This window comes from Bos javanicus, chromosome 10, assembly GCF_032452875.1.
Source record: "Bos javanicus breed banteng chromosome 10, ARS-OSU_banteng_1.0, whole genome shotgun sequence".
In the NCBI taxonomy this organism is placed as follows: Eukaryota; Metazoa; Chordata; class Mammalia; order Artiodactyla; family Bovidae; genus Bos; species Bos javanicus.
Genome location: NC_083877.1, coordinates 7482570 through 7501307, shown reverse-complemented (window position 1 = coordinate 7501307; position 18738 = coordinate 7482570). Strand labels below are relative to the sequence as shown.

The 18738-nt window shown below is 43.7% G+C and overlaps 1 protein-coding gene across 2 annotated transcripts in view; it reads right to left on the bottom strand.

Annotated features, from left to right (window-relative positions):
- SV2C (synaptic vesicle glycoprotein 2C) overlaps nucleotides 1–18738 on the bottom strand; it is a 224626-nt gene that overhangs the window by 96713 nt on the left and 109175 nt on the right. For both annotated transcript variants that reach the window (XM_061430005.1, XM_061430006.1), the window contains one exon: nucleotides 9156–9307. In XM_061430005.1, the coding sequence (XP_061285989.1) occupies nucleotides 9156–9307 (152 nt within the window). The remainder of the gene's footprint in view (nucleotides 1–9155; nucleotides 9308–18738) is intronic.

Below are 18738 nucleotides of genomic sequence, written 5' to 3'. Positions count from 1 at the left end.
CCTTCTCTACCTTCCCCATGAAACTGTAAATTTCTCTTGCCTTCTAAGCAAGTTTATTGACAGAAATCTGGGGAATAATTATATGCTCAAACAAGGAACATTTTAGAAGATGACAATTTTTATATCCCCCCAGGTGACAGTTCATTTAAAGGCACAGCAGTTGGTTTCCAAGACTTGGTAATGGTGCTAATTGTAAGGCTTGGATAACAGACCTAATTAGGTTAATGACAAACTCAGCCCAGCAGGGGTATTTTCAGGACTGTGCTTTTCAAACACACACACACACACACATTTTGTCTAGTTCATAATATAGAGATGTGCAGAGAAATGAGGCAGGAAGTTCTTATAGAATCATAAGGCTATCATTTAGACTTTATTTATACTTCAGGGAGAAAACAGGGTAACTGTTTTCAGAGTTAGATTTTATAGTAGGCATCCAACAAGAAAAACAATGGAAAAAAGGAATAGTCTTCAAATGCGTTCAAAGCAGGGGTGATTTTGATGACTGGAAGGCCCCTTTTTCGCTAAGATCACAAAGAGTGGTGCTGTGGACTGAACTGTACCTCCCCAAAATTCAGAGCTACAACCCTAGCTCCCAATGTGACTACATCTGGATGGGATCTTTATGAAGTACTTAAGGTTAAGTGAGGCTGTAGAGTAGGGCCCTAGTTGGATGGAAGAAGGGGAAGACAGTGATCTCTCTCTCTCTTCCACATGAGGACACAGCAAGAAGACAGCCAGAAAGAGAACCCTCAGCCAGAAACTAAACTGACCGGCCGCTTGGTCTTGGATTCCCCTGCTTTCAGAACTGTGAGAAAATAGTTTTGGAGTGTAAGCCACCCAGTCAACGGTATTTTGTTATGGCGGCCCAAGCAGAGCAGTATATGCGGAGTATCCACGTTTGGAGCTAGAAGCTGGGCAGGGCTGAATTTTTCTCCATAAAAAAAGAGAGTGGGGTGGGCAGCGCAGTTAGGTTCCCGGGGGAGGAGACAGAAGCCCGTGAAGCTGCTTGCTGTGTGGGAAGGGGGAGAGAGAAGACACAAGATAACCCTGGAAGGAAACACAAAAGTCAAATGAGGATTTATGAACTGGGATAAAAAGTGTGTGATGTAAAAGCCTCTTAAGATGGTTTCTTACGATATCTTCAGTAAGGCAATTTTTATAATAGAATTCTGGGTGTGGTCGGCTTTTCTTATGCAAATGATGGAGGCTTAGCGCTTAGAGCGCTTGGCAAGAGCTGAGATACATCCCTCAGATACACGAGGTGATGGGTGGCTGCCATATGGGTCATAAACACACACTGTAGGGACCACACAGATGCTTCCAAATTACCCTCTGCATTGCTCTTTGAGGACACATCTTAGTTTTGCCATGTCTGGAGAACATTTTGAAGAAATGAGAATCAGAAGGCTGGTTCTAATTCCCAATCTTCCATTTTCTGTGTCACTTTGGGAAATGACAAACTTTCTATACAGCAGGCTCTCCATTCCAAAAATGAGAATGACACTGCTGCTTTTGTTCCCAAGACTATTAGAATAAATAAGGTGGTAAATGTGGAAATGCCCTTCAATTAATTTTGTTTTCTACTTTTTATTTTGAATTCGAATCACAGAAAGTTGCATAGGTAGTCCAGAGAGATCCCAGCTACCCTTCTTCACTCAGTCTCTCTCAGTGCTCGGAAATGAAGATCTTAAACAGCTGTTGTACAACACCAAAAGCAGGAAACTCACAGTGGAATATGTGTATAGGTCTTTGTCATTTTATCACATGTGTGGATTTACATACCCACTTGCATTCAAGACATTAATCCATCAATACAAAGATCTCTGGAGGCTACTCCATTAACAGTCATACCCTCGTCCCTTCTCCGTCTCCCCTAGTCCCACCAACCAATCACTAAACTGTTCTCCATCTCTTTGTCATTTCCAGATGTTATATAAGGATATCTTTTGGGGTTTTTTCTTTTTTTTTTTTCACTCACAAAATGCCCTTGAGGTCTCTCCTGGCTGTTGTATAAACTGTTCATTTACTTGTATTGCTGAGTAGAATTCTATAGTATTGCAGACATTTTGGTTGTTTCCAGTTTGGGGCTATTACAAACAAAACTGTCCTAAATAAGCATGCACAAGTGTTTGTGAGGACATATGTTTCCATTTCTCTGGGACAACGCTCAGGAGGACAACTGCCAGTTGTACGTTAGGTGTGTCTAGTTTTTTTTTTTTTAAGAAAACTCCAAATTACTTTACAGCGTGGGGCACTATTTTGTGCTCCCACCAGCAACAGATGAGACATGTGATTTCTCTGCATATTCACTAGCATTCGGTATTGCCATTCATTTCTTAAACTAATTTTTATACTCTAAAATGTACTTGTTATTCCATTTCAAGGCAAACCCTAATATCAATAGCTCTTGCAGGATAAACCTCTATCTATAGTAAATACATCAACTTTTCTGTCTTTATTTATTGTAGATATAGGTGCTATGATCCCTACTGGAGACCAACTTCTCCAGGATCTGCGGAAGACATTCTGCTAGTCAGGCTGGGGTTCATATCCCAGCTTTGGGGAGAAACCCAGGGGTCTAGTCAACTGTGATCTGAGGATGGGGGAAGTCTGGCCCACTGAAATGCTACCAAGGGCTCACCTGTCTGAGGCTTGCTACAGCCTTGTACCTACATTTTCTGAAACCGGCATATAAGGGTCACTCTAGCCCTAACTGTTGTTTCTTTAGTCGCTATGTCATGTCCAACTCTGTGACTCCATGGACTATAGTGTGCCAGCCTCCTCTGTCCATGGGATTTTCCAGGCAAGAATACTGGAGTGGGTTGCCATTTCTTTCTCCAGGGGATCTTCCCTACCCAAGGATCGAACCCGAGTCTCCTGCATTGGTAGGCAGGTTCTTTACCACTGAGCCACCAGGGAAGCCCAGCCCTAACTGTACCCACCTTCATATGGGCTCAGATTCTCCTTCTGACACACGTCAGTCTGTGCTAAGCACCTTATCTGAGTGAGGGCCTGGGACACCTTGTCTATGACACACGTTGGTAACTATGATTTTCTAACCACAGGTGGTACCCCTAAGGATTGCATCTTGCAAAGAAAACAACTCTTTTTAATATTCCCGTTCCTTCTTCCTCCGTTAGCTCAACCTCCCTCAGCCCCATTTACGGAAAGAAAGCTACACTTAACAAACACTTGTGTCAGGCACTGTGCTAAGTAACCACTTTTTGTATACAGTCCTCTAGTACAGGAACCCTGTAAGGGCATTTTGCCCATTTTATAGATGAGGCCACTGAGAGTCAGAGAGCCTAAGTAACTGTCCTAAAGGTGACAGAGCTGGAAGAGTAGCAGAGATGGCTTGGAACCAGGGCCTGTCTTATGTCAGCCCATGCTGCCTGCCTGCATCCAGAGTACAGGATACCCTGCTACTGAGACAGAGCTTGGCTCCGGGCACGTCCATGTAATGCACAGGTCAGCTAGTGATGCATGTCAGCAGGTAAGGGCCATGGGCTCTTGTGCCACGTACCTGGGGGGTAGCACCACGCCTTTAAAATGGATCTTTATATGGGATGTGCCCTTTGGTTTGTTTTCTCCAACAAACACGTGGATGGAAAATTCTGATTCACAGGGCTGAGGGCTACCAAGATTGTATGGTATTGTTTATTCCTTGATTCCCTCTCATTATCTTTACATTTTTTCTCCTCTCTGCTTCCTCTGATCTCACTCTCTAGCTAAGGTTTACACATTTTGGCTCATTTTCCCTCTTTCCTGTAACTCTGAGCTCACACTGGGCTGTGCTGACAAAGTCCAGGTTTCCCATACAGGATATGAACCTGATAGCAATAACAGCTACCATTTTCGAACACTAGTTATAAACTAGCTATTCTAGCATGATCATTTCACTGACTCCCCAAATGCTGACTTAGGAAATGGGACTGGGGGGACTGAAAAGCTTGACAAAGCTCACACACCCAGAAGCAGCGGGGCTAAGACTCAAAAATCAGCTTTCACTGTTGTCTCTTGCTGTTGGCTGCAGTGCCTTCCTTCTTGTGCACAAAATGAACATGGCCTTCCTTGTTTCCTTCATCAGCCAGACAGCTATTGGACTATCCCCTCCTACCTTCATCCCAGTTTCATCACCATTCGGGAGAAGAAATGCATTAGCTTCACACTTCTTGTAACTAAAGGAAGTAGAAGACATCTTGATAATTCAGACAACCTCAGGACTATCTGTGTTTTTAAGCCCAGACACCCAGACACCCTTATAGCTGGAAGGGGAGAGATGTATGGGGTTTGGGCTTTGTGGGCGTCCCCAGCTTGGTCCCTGAGGTCTGCAGCGAAGGGTTGGCATCGGAGGCGGTAGAGATGCTCCAGTGCTGAGCACAGCCTGGGTGCGTACGCTTTAAGAGCTGAGGCATTTCATGCTGAACCGACAGCCTTCTCACTTAGCTAACTGAATCCCTTGCTGTGCACTGTCACGCATCTGGGCAGGGGACAGCACCTCATCTGACATGCACGCGAATTTCAAAGAAAATGACGACAGAGAGTTTAATGGAGCAGGAAGCGCAGCAACCCTGCAAAGACTCCAAAGCCCGGGATGCAATGAAAGCTCTCAGCCAAGGAGGCAAAAGACCCAGGATTCAGTTCCCCGTCCCATTTTCTCCTTAAGGCATCGGGGCTTGCATTCAATGCTGATGTGTCCTAATTCAGAGGGGGTGTGGGGGAGGGGAGAAAGACTGCATGACAGCCTTTGCATCTTTGCCATCTGCTCTCACACTGTGCTTGTTCTTTTGTGAATCAGAAGCCAGTATCCACTGTGGGTCAGAAGTCAGAGGTTTGAAAAGGGGTGTGGGTCAAGAGGAACCATACTTTTTAACCCCTGCTCTCAGCTGCTGTGGGCACCTGAGCTTTGAGGCCAGGGCGTTTCCTTCTGGGCAGGGTCTTCTCCCCACTCCCTAGCTTTATGCGAACTGCTCTTTGCCACAGGTTGAAAAAGTCCCGAAGCTCCTGGCTGGAAGGAGCTGGTCCCAGGGAGATGGTGGCAGGAAAGCTGCCTGGAGCAGTGACATCCTGTACTCTGCCTCCTAACACCTCCTCAGAACCTTCAGGTGCTGGCGACCATCTGTCTCCGGGGAACACACAGCACATCGTCATCTGATGCTGGTACTGAAACTCAGCCTCGGCTGCAGGCCAGGTGGATCCGAGGTCTGTGAGCAACTCCTGGCACAGCCTATATCTCAACTTGCCCACCCTGGTAGCCGTCCAAACATCCCTTCTGGAGGTTGTGTCTAACTTCCTAAGAGTCCTTCCAAGTTTCAACATCCTGAGTGACCAGCTCAAGGTTGACTTTGCATCAGAAGCTTGTCAGGAGTCAGAATTCAGGTCTCATGGCATCGGGCTCAGGTCTTGTGCATGGACTGCTCTGCCACAAATGCAGAAAGGTGACATCCAGAAATACAAGCCTGACTGCATTCCCCGTGACTATGTATATCCTTTATCCCTTGATAATCTTGCCATGTGGATGCCAATTACTAATTTCTTTCCTTCAGAGCAAATCTTATTACCAGCGTGGGAAGGGCCAGTATCTGGCTCTGGGTCGCTTTATTCTGCCCTGACTGCCTTCCCTGCCAGGGGAAAATTCAATCCACTGTACAGGTGGCAGTGGTCAGAGGTCCCCCAAATGAAAGAGGATGCAGGGGCAAGGACCCCTATACCCCTGTTATTTCTGTGGGCCATGGCACCATTTATACCCTGCAGAATTTCAGAGGGAAAACAGAAAGCTTCTTATTTTCTCAGAGGCTGTAGGGAAAGTGGATGGACTACTTTTAACCTTTAGCCATTTTTAAGTAAAAAGATGTGTCATCGCAAAGACACATGTTAAAGTTACCTTTAAAGTGTGATTCTGAACCGGATGTATGAAAAGGTCCTTTAGCCTGGATGAAACCAACAATATTAAAACTCCAACACCAACTGAGTAAGTCAAGCACACAGGTCAGGCTCACTCTTTGTTTCAATCCACAGCTGCCCTGTATACACATGAGGCAGTCCCGGGGGCTCTGGCATCACCCACCAAGAGAGGTACAGGGCTGAAAAATCTCAAAACTGACTGCATGTGAGAACCACCTGGGCGTGTTAAAAAAGATATATGCTGAGTCCCCGTCCCAGAGAATCTGACTCAGTTGATTTGGGGTAGGATCCAAGCATGGGTATTTTCAGTGCGTGGGGGAAGTGGTAAACTTCCATTAAAAAGTGCTTATGAAGAAGTATAACCACCATATAATGACATGCACAAATCTAGAGCACCCAGCTTAATGGATTTTTATGAATAAATCCTGAAACCTGGGCTTCCCAGATGGTTCATATGATAAAGAATCCGCCTGCCAATGCGGAAGATGTGGGTTCGATCCCTGGATCAGGAAGATGCCCTGGAGGAGGAAATGGCAACTCACTCCAGTATTGTTGCCTGGACAATCCCATGGACAGAGGAGCCTGGAGGGCTGTAGTCCATGGGGTTGCAAAGAGTAGGACATGACTGAGTAAGCACACACGTGCTCTTAAAACCCATCCCCATCAAGATACAGAAAATCACCCCCAGAAGCTTCAGCATGGGACTTTTAAAATTTAACTCTTTTATTTCGAAAAAAAAAAATTAAAACACTTCAAGCTGCAAGAGTATAAAATGAACTCAGCAAGGGTATTTTAAAAACTCTCCCCTGTTGATTCTAACACAGAGACAGGATTAACAACAGTAATTGGCTGGGCTTTTCTTTTCCTCTTTTTTGGCCACACCTCTGGCCATGGAAAACCTTCAGTAAAACATGGGCAGAAGGTTTTAATTTTTTGTTACTAATTTCTTAACCAGGTCATTATTGGTTCCTCCAATACAGAAATTAATGTTGGCCTCAGATCCATTTGATTCTGCTGTAATGTGATTATCTTTGTAACTTTTCAAGCATTGTTTATGGTTTACAACCTCCCTCTTTCTAGCTACATATGATCTTGGGGGACTTTTTGCTCTAAATAAGAATATTTTATGTGTGCTTGTGGAAGAAAAAGGTGGGGATCATGCTCATTTTTCGTAGTTCAGCCACGGACAGTTGGCAAGGCCAGAGGCAAAACCTGGAGTCCTCCAAGGGCTATTCAAGGTCAAGGGCAGGAATGTGTGAAAGGCAGGAATCTGGAGCGAGTGAGGAAGTGAGGAAACAAAATCAAAACCAAAAGCAGTCATGTCCAGGCCCAGTAAATACACATAGACGACAGAGGCCAGCCAGAGCTATGAGCTGAGGGAGGCCAGCAGGAGGCATTCTGAGGTTGAGGCGTGGTGGGAAGGGAGGACTGGAAGCAGGAGGCAGTGAAGCCGGCAGTTAAGGGGCTGTGCCGCCACCAGAGGCTGAGATGCAGAGCACGCTGGCCTCAGGAGGGGCCCAGGTGCCAGGCTGCACCCTGCACGAGTCCCTGGCAGACACTGCCAGTGAGGCTGCAGCTGGGACCACCCAGACCCGCCAGCTTATTTCAATTTGCTCAAAGGCTGAATTGACTTAACAGTGGCTCTGGGGGCAGTGCTGGGTACAGCTGGACTCTGCCCAGGTCCTTCATCTCCTTTTTGTCTCCTGATACATGTTTCCTAAGAAACAATTCCTTACGTGGTAGCTAAGTGACTTTTCCATTTGGAATAGCAGTCTGAGTGGAGTGGGGGTTAGAGGCTGCCATACAGGGGAAGTTCTGAGCATGGCTGAGGTCCTTAGGACCCAGATGAAGGAGGAGAATCTCCTTAATCCCTCAGATGGTGGCAGAAGGCAAGCCTCGTGATAGATATGAGCAGACAAGCCTCATGGTGGATATGGGTAATGGCCTGAATGAGGGCATCACTGGCCCAAAAAGTGACCGAAGAGTCTAAAAATGAGAACCTATCACACTAAAATGTTTGACAAAGAAAAGTTCTCTTCGGGACCAGTAACCAATTTCTTAAGTCTTGTGGGTGTTCTTTTTTTTTTTTTTTGGTACTTGTGTTGTTAAATAAAGGTTTGGTTTGCATATAACTTTCCAGGTTTATTACAAGGATGAGTGTGACAACATGAATTTTAAAACTCAGTATGGAAAACAAATCACAATGCCTCTGAACCTTGAAGTCCATGTTGTCTTTGATTTTAGCAATGAGTTAAATTCACTTAAATTTGTTTCCTAACAGAACCACGCTTTATAATGAAAAGTTGTTCTGTTCTTTAAAAAAAAAAAAAAAAGGCAGAAAAATAGAAAATGAGCAAATAGTAAATTTTTGAAATCTGATTTTTTTAGATTTCAGATAGAACAAAGAGTGAGTTTTTGAAGCCATGGTGGTTTAAATATATCCAGTGTTCATGCTTTGTCAGCTTCATCCTGTTCTCACACACACACATGCACACACACTCATACACACATAAATATGGCCGTAACAGCTACCTTTCCCTCTCCTTCTATATCGAATTCAATTTCTAGATTCTGTTAACCTCTCCTGGCATTTCACGGTTTATGGGTGAGGCACCTGGGAGCTGTGGCTTCTGACAGCGTGAGCACTGCTCAGAAACACGAAACCTTCAGGTGCCTGAGGTGGCAGAACAGTGAGTGCTCAGGGGAGACTGAGGAAGGGAGCGTGGAGGGGTGTAGAGTCACTTCTGAAGCTCTGCAAACTGATGGTCCTTAAGAAGACGGGGCTCTCCCTGCTCCCATCCCAGTTCTGAGCTTCTGGAAGAGGTGAGGCTGCCATGGGCTGAGCCATGGACTAAGCCGAGAGGAGATGAGTCAAGGTACTGGCAGTGTCTCACACACGTGAGGAGCCCAAGAACCACTGTAAGTCAAGCTGCCTTATAGGCTACGATCTGTGCATCCTTTCACCTCCACTTACACGGGAGCCCATGTTGACAGCACAATGGGAACACAGGAAAGTGGAGACATTGAAAACAGCAAAATGAAAAGTCTTCCCAAAGGATCGCTGGCACAATCCTACCTCATACAGATCTCGTAAGGGGTTGGGAATGCGAATCCTAGACATTACAAAAGGGAGAGACATGATGATGGCACTGTTCTCCAATCAGCATTAACAAGAGAGGAAACGGGTGGAAATGGAAGCTGAAACGAAACAAGGGGACCACCCTGCTGCGGCAAGGCGGGCCTCTTACCGTAGTGCGGGATGATGGCCCAGGCCATGGCCGAGGCGTAGATGCCGCCGATCATCCAGAACATGCAGAGCCAGCTCAGATGCTCACCCCGCTTCTCTCGGGCCAGCACTTCCGCAAAGTAGGAGAACACGGTGGGGATGGCTCCTCCAATCCTGCCAAGAGGTAGGGACGGTATGTGATATCAGAGCTCGTACAGCCAGTGTGAAACACGAAGGGCAGAGCTAACGCAAGCTCTATCAACACATGTTCTCTTTCTTTTCCAGCGTATCAAGGAAGGTACATTTTCTACAACTTAGTAACTTTAATAGCGGCTCAGACGGTAAAGAATCTGCCTGCAACGCGGGAGACTGGGGTTCGATCCCCGCGTTGGGAAGATCTCCTGGAGTGGGGCATGGCAACCCACTACAGTATTCTTGCCTAGAGAATCCCCGTGGACAGAGGAGCTTGGCAGGCTACAGTCCATGGGGTCGCAAAGAGTCGGACCGACTGAGCAAATAAGCACACAGCATGTTCAAAATAGGTTTATTATCCTCCCCAAACTTGAACCCGCAATTAAACCATGTTACCAAAAGGTGGGAGTGGTACCCTACTCATGTGCTTTATATAGAGCACTTAGCTTAAGATCTCCATGGACTTTCTGTTTCTTGTTGATGTTCTACATGGTGTTTATCAAAAAGCACAATATTTAGTATGATCTAGGAAATACTTTAACACATTCAGTTCAGTTCAGTTCAGTTCAGTCGCTCAGTTGTGTCCGACTCTTTGCGACCCCATGAATCGCAGCATGCCAGGCCTCCCTATCCATCACCAACTCCCATATATATATATATATATATATATATATATATATATATGATGGTTATGTCTTGTCCATGACATGGGGACTTTGGAAAGAGATTCAAACACCTCTAGAGGGCTGACTGCAACTGATCCTACTCCGCAGCATTGGTCCTACAGCCTTGTCTGAGGGATATGTTAACACAGGACCCACAGGGCTGCTTCCTAGACTGGCTCTGGTCCCAGTCCAGCAGATACTGCTAAATGAGTACATGTGAAAGGGGTACTGGGACAATCACATAAAGAGCTGCTGGTTTAGATTACCAACAGTGCAATGCTTCCTTCCAGTCAAGGTGATTTTAAGAGACACTGTCTGATCTCTGGATAGAGGGTATGAACAGTGACCTCTTCTCAGGTTAAGGTTCTCAAATGAGGGTCTATGGAATCAAAATTTTGTTCATTCTAGGGAGATGGGCCATAGAACTCATCAGAAGGTCAACTTGGCCTTGACTCCACAAATTTTAAGATACTGTCTAAGAAAGTAAGGTAGTATGGGAAATAATTACTATCATTCTAAACAATATGTGAATTCTTAACATAATTATTTTTTTAAGCGTGCTACAATATAGTGAAAGTGAAAGTTGCTCAGTCATGTCCGACTCTTTGCAACCCCATGGGCTATACAGTCCATGGAATTCTCCAGGCCAGAATACTGGAGTGGATAGCCTTGCCCTTCTCCAGGGGATCTTCCCAACCCAGGGATCGAACCCAGGTCTCCCACATTGCAGGCAGATTCTGTACCAGCTGAGCTACAAGGGAAGCCCAAGAATACTGGAATGGGTAGCCTATCCCTTCTCCAGGGATCTTCCTGACCCAGGAATTGAACTGGGGTCTCCTGCATTGCAGGCGGATTCTTCACCAACTGAGTTATCAGGGAAGCCCTCAACATATAAGCAAGTTGTAAAGACAACATCTAGTGATACAGTTTTTCAAACATGTACTGATTCCTTTATGTTCATGTTTCTGTAAGGAAAATTGCTATTGACATTTCAAGTAAATTTGATGTCAAGGAATGACACTTGTATTTATCCATTTAGCAATAACTGATTTCCTGAGTGCCTTTAATGTGATAAAGAGTGACAGCAATCTTAGCAAATGCAATGAAGAGAAAGGCCACATCTGCAGCAGATGTACCTAATGAACCATGGAGCTGATAGTGTCACTCTGCACCAACTGGTAGGTATGGCACCGTTTCATGAGTCTGCCCCTGTTTATGTGGCAGTCATCTGTGGCTGGATATGTGCAGGCCACCTAGAATAGTGCTTTTCAATCTACAGGCTACAAAATTAATTTAGCAAATGTCAATAGCATTTTAAAAATTGAAACAGACATGAAATATTTGAGTGACATTCAAGTAATAAGTATCATTTCATACATTTCATTCACAATAAACATTTATAGTGTGTAATATATATTCATATGTGTATATATGTGAGTATAAATATACATAAATATATAACTATATATATGCATGTGTGCTAAGTTGCTTCAGTCATGTCCGATTCTTTGCGACCCTAAGGACTACAGCTCACTAGGCTCCTAGAATCCATGGGATTCTCCAGGCAAGAATAATGGAGTGGACTGCCTTGCTCTCTTTCAGGGGATTTTCCCAATCCAGGGACTGAACCTATGTCTCCTGCGGCTCCTGCATTGCAGGCAGATTCTTTACTGCTGAGCCCTGGGGAAGCCCATAATTATATATATATACTTATATATATGTGCTCTTAGTAAGACCTACTGTTCAAAGAGTTTGAAAATCACTAACTTAGAGCATCTATATCTGTTCCTCTGGGGTATGAATGTGATGGTTCTACCTAAAATCTCCATGGGATTTCAGACGTAGCACATGGCAACTCAGTACCATCACATCAAGGGTAGCCAGCCAGGTCCAAGTCCATCAACCAGACCCCCAAACAAGAAACAGATGTATATGATGACCAGTCAGAGCTAGCTATAAACCACACCACAGAAACACACGGTTCTCTGCCTGGCTTCCTGAGGACCTCACACCATGCGTGGACAGCTAGCTGAATTTAAAAATTCAACAATGCTTCAAACAGGTTTGAAATGGTTCCATTACAACACACAATTTTAATGGGAAATAAAACATCTGTGTCATAAATCATTTAACGCTGTTCCTTTTGTCAATTGATGTGAGGAATCTGTTTCTCTGGACCATAAAGTCCCAGGTCCCTAATCTGTGTCTTCACTTTTCGATACAAAGGAAGAGCCTCAGTTTTTACTGATTTTTAACATCCTAATTAATGTTTCATCGGTTTTCTGGACTCTCTGTATGTATGAGTGGTAACTCACACTTCAGGAAGGCACAGTTGTGTGTCAGGGGATGCCAGGTTGCTCTGAACCAAGATGAATGTATTCCAGATGGCTACCAATGCAGTTGCATAAAAGAACACCAACTTTAGGGGCTTTTAAACAATCCTTCTGGTTTTAATTCAAAGTCTCTTTTTCAAGTTTTTTTTGTTTGTTTTGATTTTTGCTTTTTGAATTTCTTTTTGCATGGATGTCTCTCAATGTTTGTAAAGCAGACCACAAGGAATTCTAACATCAAGGGCTAAGTGAGTCTGAAGAAGGAGGGAAGGAATCTATTTAAATCCCTCGCAAAGTCCTTCAGACTCAGAGACCTAAAAAACAATCCAAGCATTCACATTTCTTATTGTGAGCTGATCATCTATTTGGGGGAAAACATTAACTCCTCATCATACGGTGATATCCTTCAAGCAGAGAAAAAACATTATAGTACATTGCAGTGTGCCGTAATATTAACTGTTCCTGGAGTTTCATAGCCGATCAGAGCGCTTACACGTTGTTTACACTAGACCAGAGGCTCTTGGAAGGTGACGACTATAACATATCCATCTTTGAATCCCCCTTACTTGGCCTACTGGGCTTGCACTGTTTACTCGTAAGAAACGAATTGCCCCGAGACTCTCTGATGATGGAGGGAGGAGTAAGCTGCTGTGACGACCTAACCTCTCCAGTGAGTGGAAACATACACCTTATATCCTGGGCCAACATGACCGGAGAAGCTGGGGGTGCCGGCATGGCAGTTCTGACAGCAGCAGAGCCCCAAAAGGGTTCGTGAACTACTCTATGTCTTAGTGGTCACCCTCCACCACCAAATCTTATTTTAAAAGCTCCCTATTACTATTCTACCTCACTATTTTGTATGAGGGGCTAATATATCTCCTTATTTGTTTTATTGTACTAAGATACAATTTCTGAGAACACTTGAAGGGAGAAACATATCTGAATGGAGTTTCTCAAATTCTCTACGGTTATTAAATAGGGTTGATTTTGTGCCCCTCTCCCAGCAGACATTTGACAATGTCTGGAGATATTTTTAGTTATCACAGCTCAGGGGTTGCCCCTGGCACATTGTGGGCAGAGTTCAGGCACACTGCTAAAAACCCTATCATATTCACAGCAGCCCCTCACAACAAAGACTTATCCAGCTGCCAATATCAATAGTGCTGAGGTTGAGAAACTCTTGCCATGGGGATGTAATAGAGGAAATATGATACTTTAAACAGCCAGGATATAAGGCATACCATGGTTATCTTTTACACAGCAGATAGGCAGTAAATGTCTAAATACAGTTAACAGGGAGACCTCTTTATTGTTCATTATCTACTGATCAAGTAGCTACTGTTGCAATGTGCTCATGATTTCATTTTTGACAGAATATTTACACAAATGAAACAATGAGATCAGGGTGGTTTATAAAGAATTTTTCTTACCGTAGGATATTAAGTCTATTTTATTAGCTCCCATCAAGGACCATATCTTCATTGTCCATGGTAGTAGGAGGCACAAAGGGAATAATAATTGAAATGCACACTCTATTATGGGTAGAAGATTAGCCAAATTCAAAATAATTGAATTGACACTGATGAAACAGAATGTTGACATGTGGAATTTCAGAGTTGGAGCTATTTTCCCTAAGTACTGTTAATGTTAGGTGTTTACAACTTTAATTACAGAAATATAAAGAAAGTAAAAAAGAATCTGTATTAAAACACATCACTAGAATAAGCTGGCACCCCTCCAGTACCTCGTTGCATGTGTGTGTCCACTCAAGTGTGGGAACACACATAACATGCCCCTCAAAAGCTCTGCAATACTTCTCGCAATACTCAGTATTAGGCATCAAGTAAATGTCATAAAACATATTTTCCTCAGTAAACTAAGACAAATTCACAAATGAGATACAGTATAAGGCAAAGACTTATATCAGCTTTACAGACAAAATTTCTGTGTTGGAAACACGAGACATGTAAATTGAAGGAGTTTAGCAAAGTGGGAAGAAGGAGAAGGCCAAACATTCCTGTCTCCACAAACCTCCTTGAAAAACTAGGAAGCCTGACTGATTTAAGTCTGCACATTTCACAGGCACAGCTCGTATCACTCCAGCCTTGATGACACCTTTGTGGTGGATTACGTCTGTCTCCGTACCTTGTCACTCGGATGTATGCTGGCTACTGAGAAGATGAGGAGGTTTCTATGGTGAAAGGAGGAGGTTGTACACAAAAAGGCCAGTTATACTTAAAATGGCTCGAAGTATGATGTTCAGGGGAGAAATTATAGAATGATGACTTCCTGTCCTGAAAAGAATTGAATAATTCTGTTGTGCTTTAATGCTTCAGTGAGCACATATTGATAATAATGAGTAATTTTATTCTTACTTACTTCACCACGTGATTGCCAGCCAGTGCCGTTCCTCAAACTTCCCTTTCCATTGGGAAATGAGGTATTACATGAGAATGTAATTAAGCAGGAAGTTGAATAAGCATTGTAAAGTCATGTGTTCCTTACAGATAGTAAGCAGGTGGCAAAATCCACCAAGAGCTGACTCTGGTGGCTTTATTACAAGTATTATGGGTTTATAAAAATGACTAATGAATGCTGTAGTCTATGCCAGGAATCACAATCACAAATAATTTTCATGAAAAATATCCTTTTAATCCTTGCTCAGAATCAGCAACCAAAAAAAGAAAGAAGACACTGAACTGCCAGGCAAGTTGGACAGCAATTCGGAACCAGTTCACTGTGTTTTCAACTGGACCCAGAAGTAGACAACTAAAGCTGCTGCTGCTGCTGCTGCTAAGTCGCTTCAGTCGTGTCCGACTCTGTGCGACCCCATAGACGGCAGCCCACCAGGCTCCCCTGTCCCTGGGGTTCTCCAGGTAAGAACACTGGAGTGGGTTGCCATTTCCTTCTCCAGTGCATGGAAGTGAAAAGTGAAAGTGAAGTCGCTCAGTCGTGTCCAACTCTCAGCGACCCCATGGACTGCAGCCTACCAGCTAAAGCAGCAACTCCAAAGATGGACTTCCTTTTTATGATAGTAACAGAGTATCACAGAGGAGGCTGCTCAGAGGTTTAGATGAAAGAACACAGATCTAACATCTCTGAACAGGCTAGGCTGGCACAGAAAATGAGATTGCTGTATTGATTAGAAGGCATATGTCTACTGTAAGTAATCAAGATAGAGACAGGAAAAGAATGTTTCCTGGTAACAAAACCAATCATCAAATTAGGAATAGGGATCCCTCATGCCCAGCTTTGATGCTAAAGCGTGGGGGGTTAGGGTAGCTTTAGTCTTCCCATCTGCAAAGCCGCAGCTTAAACCTGACTATTTTGAGAATATGGAGATGCACACATATAATCTGAGTAAAAGTTGTGTTTCTAAGAAAACATAATTTCAATTCCCCTAGCCCTTGTTTGCAACCATATTGGTGCCCTAAGCCCGTCAAACCTAAACAACTGCAGGCAGCAGCTAGTGGTAAAGAATCTGCCTGCAAATTCAGGAGACGCTGGTTCAATGCCTGGGTCGGGAAAATCCCCTGGAGAAGGGCACGGCAACCCATTCCAGTGTTCTTGCCTGGAGAATCCCACGGACAGAGGAGCCTGGCAGTTCCTACAGTCCATAAGGTCACAAAGAGTCGGACACGACTGAAGCAACTTAGCAACGTAGCATGCACGCAAAGCCCCTCAAACCTAAACAGATCTGCATATCCACAGCAGCAGACAGGCTGCCATGGAGGGAGAAGATGTATTCAGAGATCAGAATCCTCATGCTGTCTTGGAAAAGAATCATCTCACTATTGAGACAGCTGGAATCATGCACTCCCACAGCACCTAAATGATGTTGTGAATAAAGATGGTGATGACCGTTAGGATGATCTGTAAGAAGTGATGAAAAAAGACATGCAGACTTTTCCAGTCACTTGCTGTATATATCTAATCACCCTTTTCTCCTCAGTCTCCCACTCAGCTGCCATTTACCAATCCATCCATCATCCCCCCCTCCCCCGCACCATCCAGCCCCTCACCCAGCCAAGATCTGGGCCAAGGACCTGGTGCTGGAGGGACAGGCACGAAGAATACATATCCCTACCCTCACGGAGCTCACAGAGTCAGTTCTTAAAAGTGCATGTGGCTAATTTTTCATAATTATACATTATGACTTTGGGAGAACTTTTCCTCTGTTACTTCTTTCTCCCTTGGAATCTATAGTTCTTTCGCCAAAAGGTATACAGGGAAATAAACTGTGTCTGAATGGCCCACTGTTGTTGGAAATTCTCATAAAAGGCATTGTTTAAGGCAGTGCTTTCCAACAGAAATACCATGTGAAGTATGTATAAAATTTTGAATTTTCTAGAAAAGATATTAAAACAAGGCTGCAGTTAACTTTTAATAAATATTCATTTAACCCAATGTATCCAAATACTATCATTTTAACATGTAATCAATCTAAAAATTATTAATGAGATATTTTATTCTCTTTTGCATGTATTAAGGCTTTGGAATCCAGTGCTGTGTACTTTATACTTTACAGCACATCTAAATTTGACCACATTTCATATACTTCGTGGCTACATATGGCCTGCGGGACTGCACAGGCCCAGGAAAACACTGACTCACTGTTTATAACTTGGGTTTGCAATTACTTTTGGATTAAAGGTAATTTAGTCTGTTGCCTCATCTTCCATATTGGAAACAGTCTTTCCATTCCAATTCTTTGGGTCAGAAATCTTGAACGGATCTGTTCAAAATGTTTATTTGGTGTCTGTCATGGATCAGACATCGTGTGGTATGAAATCACAGACATTTCTCAATGAATCTGAGATAACACAGGCCTGGTGGTTATAAGCATGGAGCCAGACTGCCTGGGTATGATTTTACCATTAGCCTCTCTGTGCCTCATCGTTCTCATCTATAAAATGGGTAGCATAAATATTATCTTCCTCATAGGGTCACCATGAGGCTTTAATGAATCAATATTTATAAAGAGCTTAACACAGCATCTCTCAATAGGGCAACTACTACATAGACGTTTGATAAAACATGTTTAAAAGTTGAAAAATTTTAAACAGTTCTGCGTTTTTCCAATGCAGGAGGTATAACCTTACAGTTTGGAATTAGACTAAAACTCAGAAGAGCTGGGAGTCTGCTGAACACATGGAAGTCAATCTATCCGTGCCCCAAAGTTCTAATTTCAAAAAGGCAGGGTATTTTTGCATACTCAATTATTTTAGAAATGTTCCGGACATAAATGAGGTTCTACATAGTTTGAAGGATTTCAGTTAGTGGTGATCATTTCTATCAAGTCAAGGTATTCCGGTTATTGCACCCTGACAACAATGGATTGATATCAGTGAATGGATAGATATTGTTTAGCTATGAAGGATGCATTTATGAGGCTCCATTTGCAGAGGGAGAAATGGCCAGTCATTCTCCTACCATACACAGACACTGAAATTTCATTTTAATTTCTGTTGCTGGTGTAGTTTTCTCCTGACCTTTACGCTTAGCAGTGCCAGGCCTTCAGCAAGACGCTCCCAAGTTTGACATTGCCCGGCATCTGAAGCATTCCCATTCTCATAATTAACGGTGACTGGAAACAAATAATTTAATTCTGGGCAAATGAAAATGAATCAATGGTGTCAACTCCATTTCCCATCTTTCTAATTTTCTGTAACAAAAGAGGAGAGGGAAATGTCTGTTCCCCGATGTGAGACTCACTTAGGAAACTGAGAGACAGATGAATAATTGCTGATGCCCTACTCCTCCTTCCCATAAAACACTGCTGTCCCTGGCAGGAAGAGTGTGCCTTGTGCTGAATAAACACGTAAAGTCATACAGAATTTGGCACCTGGACACATTTGTTTCTAAGAAAATACACTCATGACTTAGTGTGGTGAATAAAGAGGAAAGCACATCTATCACAAACCCAGCCATCAGGCTCCTTTATATGCAGAGCAGGAATATAACACAGTCCTGCTAATGATGCCTCAGAAACACAATAAGACAGGGCAAGAGGAAGCCTGTGGCACTTGCAATAAAGTCAACACAAGGCATCTTAACCCTGGATTCAGAATGCACAGTTTGCCTGTTCACAGAGTGGCCAGTTCAGAAGGACTTCACTGCACCTAAGTCCTGGCTGTGTCCCTCCTGGTCCCATCACTGAGCCTTAACCTGTGCAATGAGGGGTTTGGACTGTGACCCAGAAATTCGCTTCCTCCTCTGAAAGGCCCAGTGTGAGGAATTGGTAGACAGGCACCATACCAATGTGGAGATCCTACCAGTGCTCTGTCCATTCCAATTATGTATTCTGGAACTGGGAAGTGACCACAGGATGGATTCAGGGACCTCCTGGACTCACTGTGAGATGGATCTGAGATCAAACTCCATTGAACACCCGACCTCTGTAAGTCCTTAACTCTGA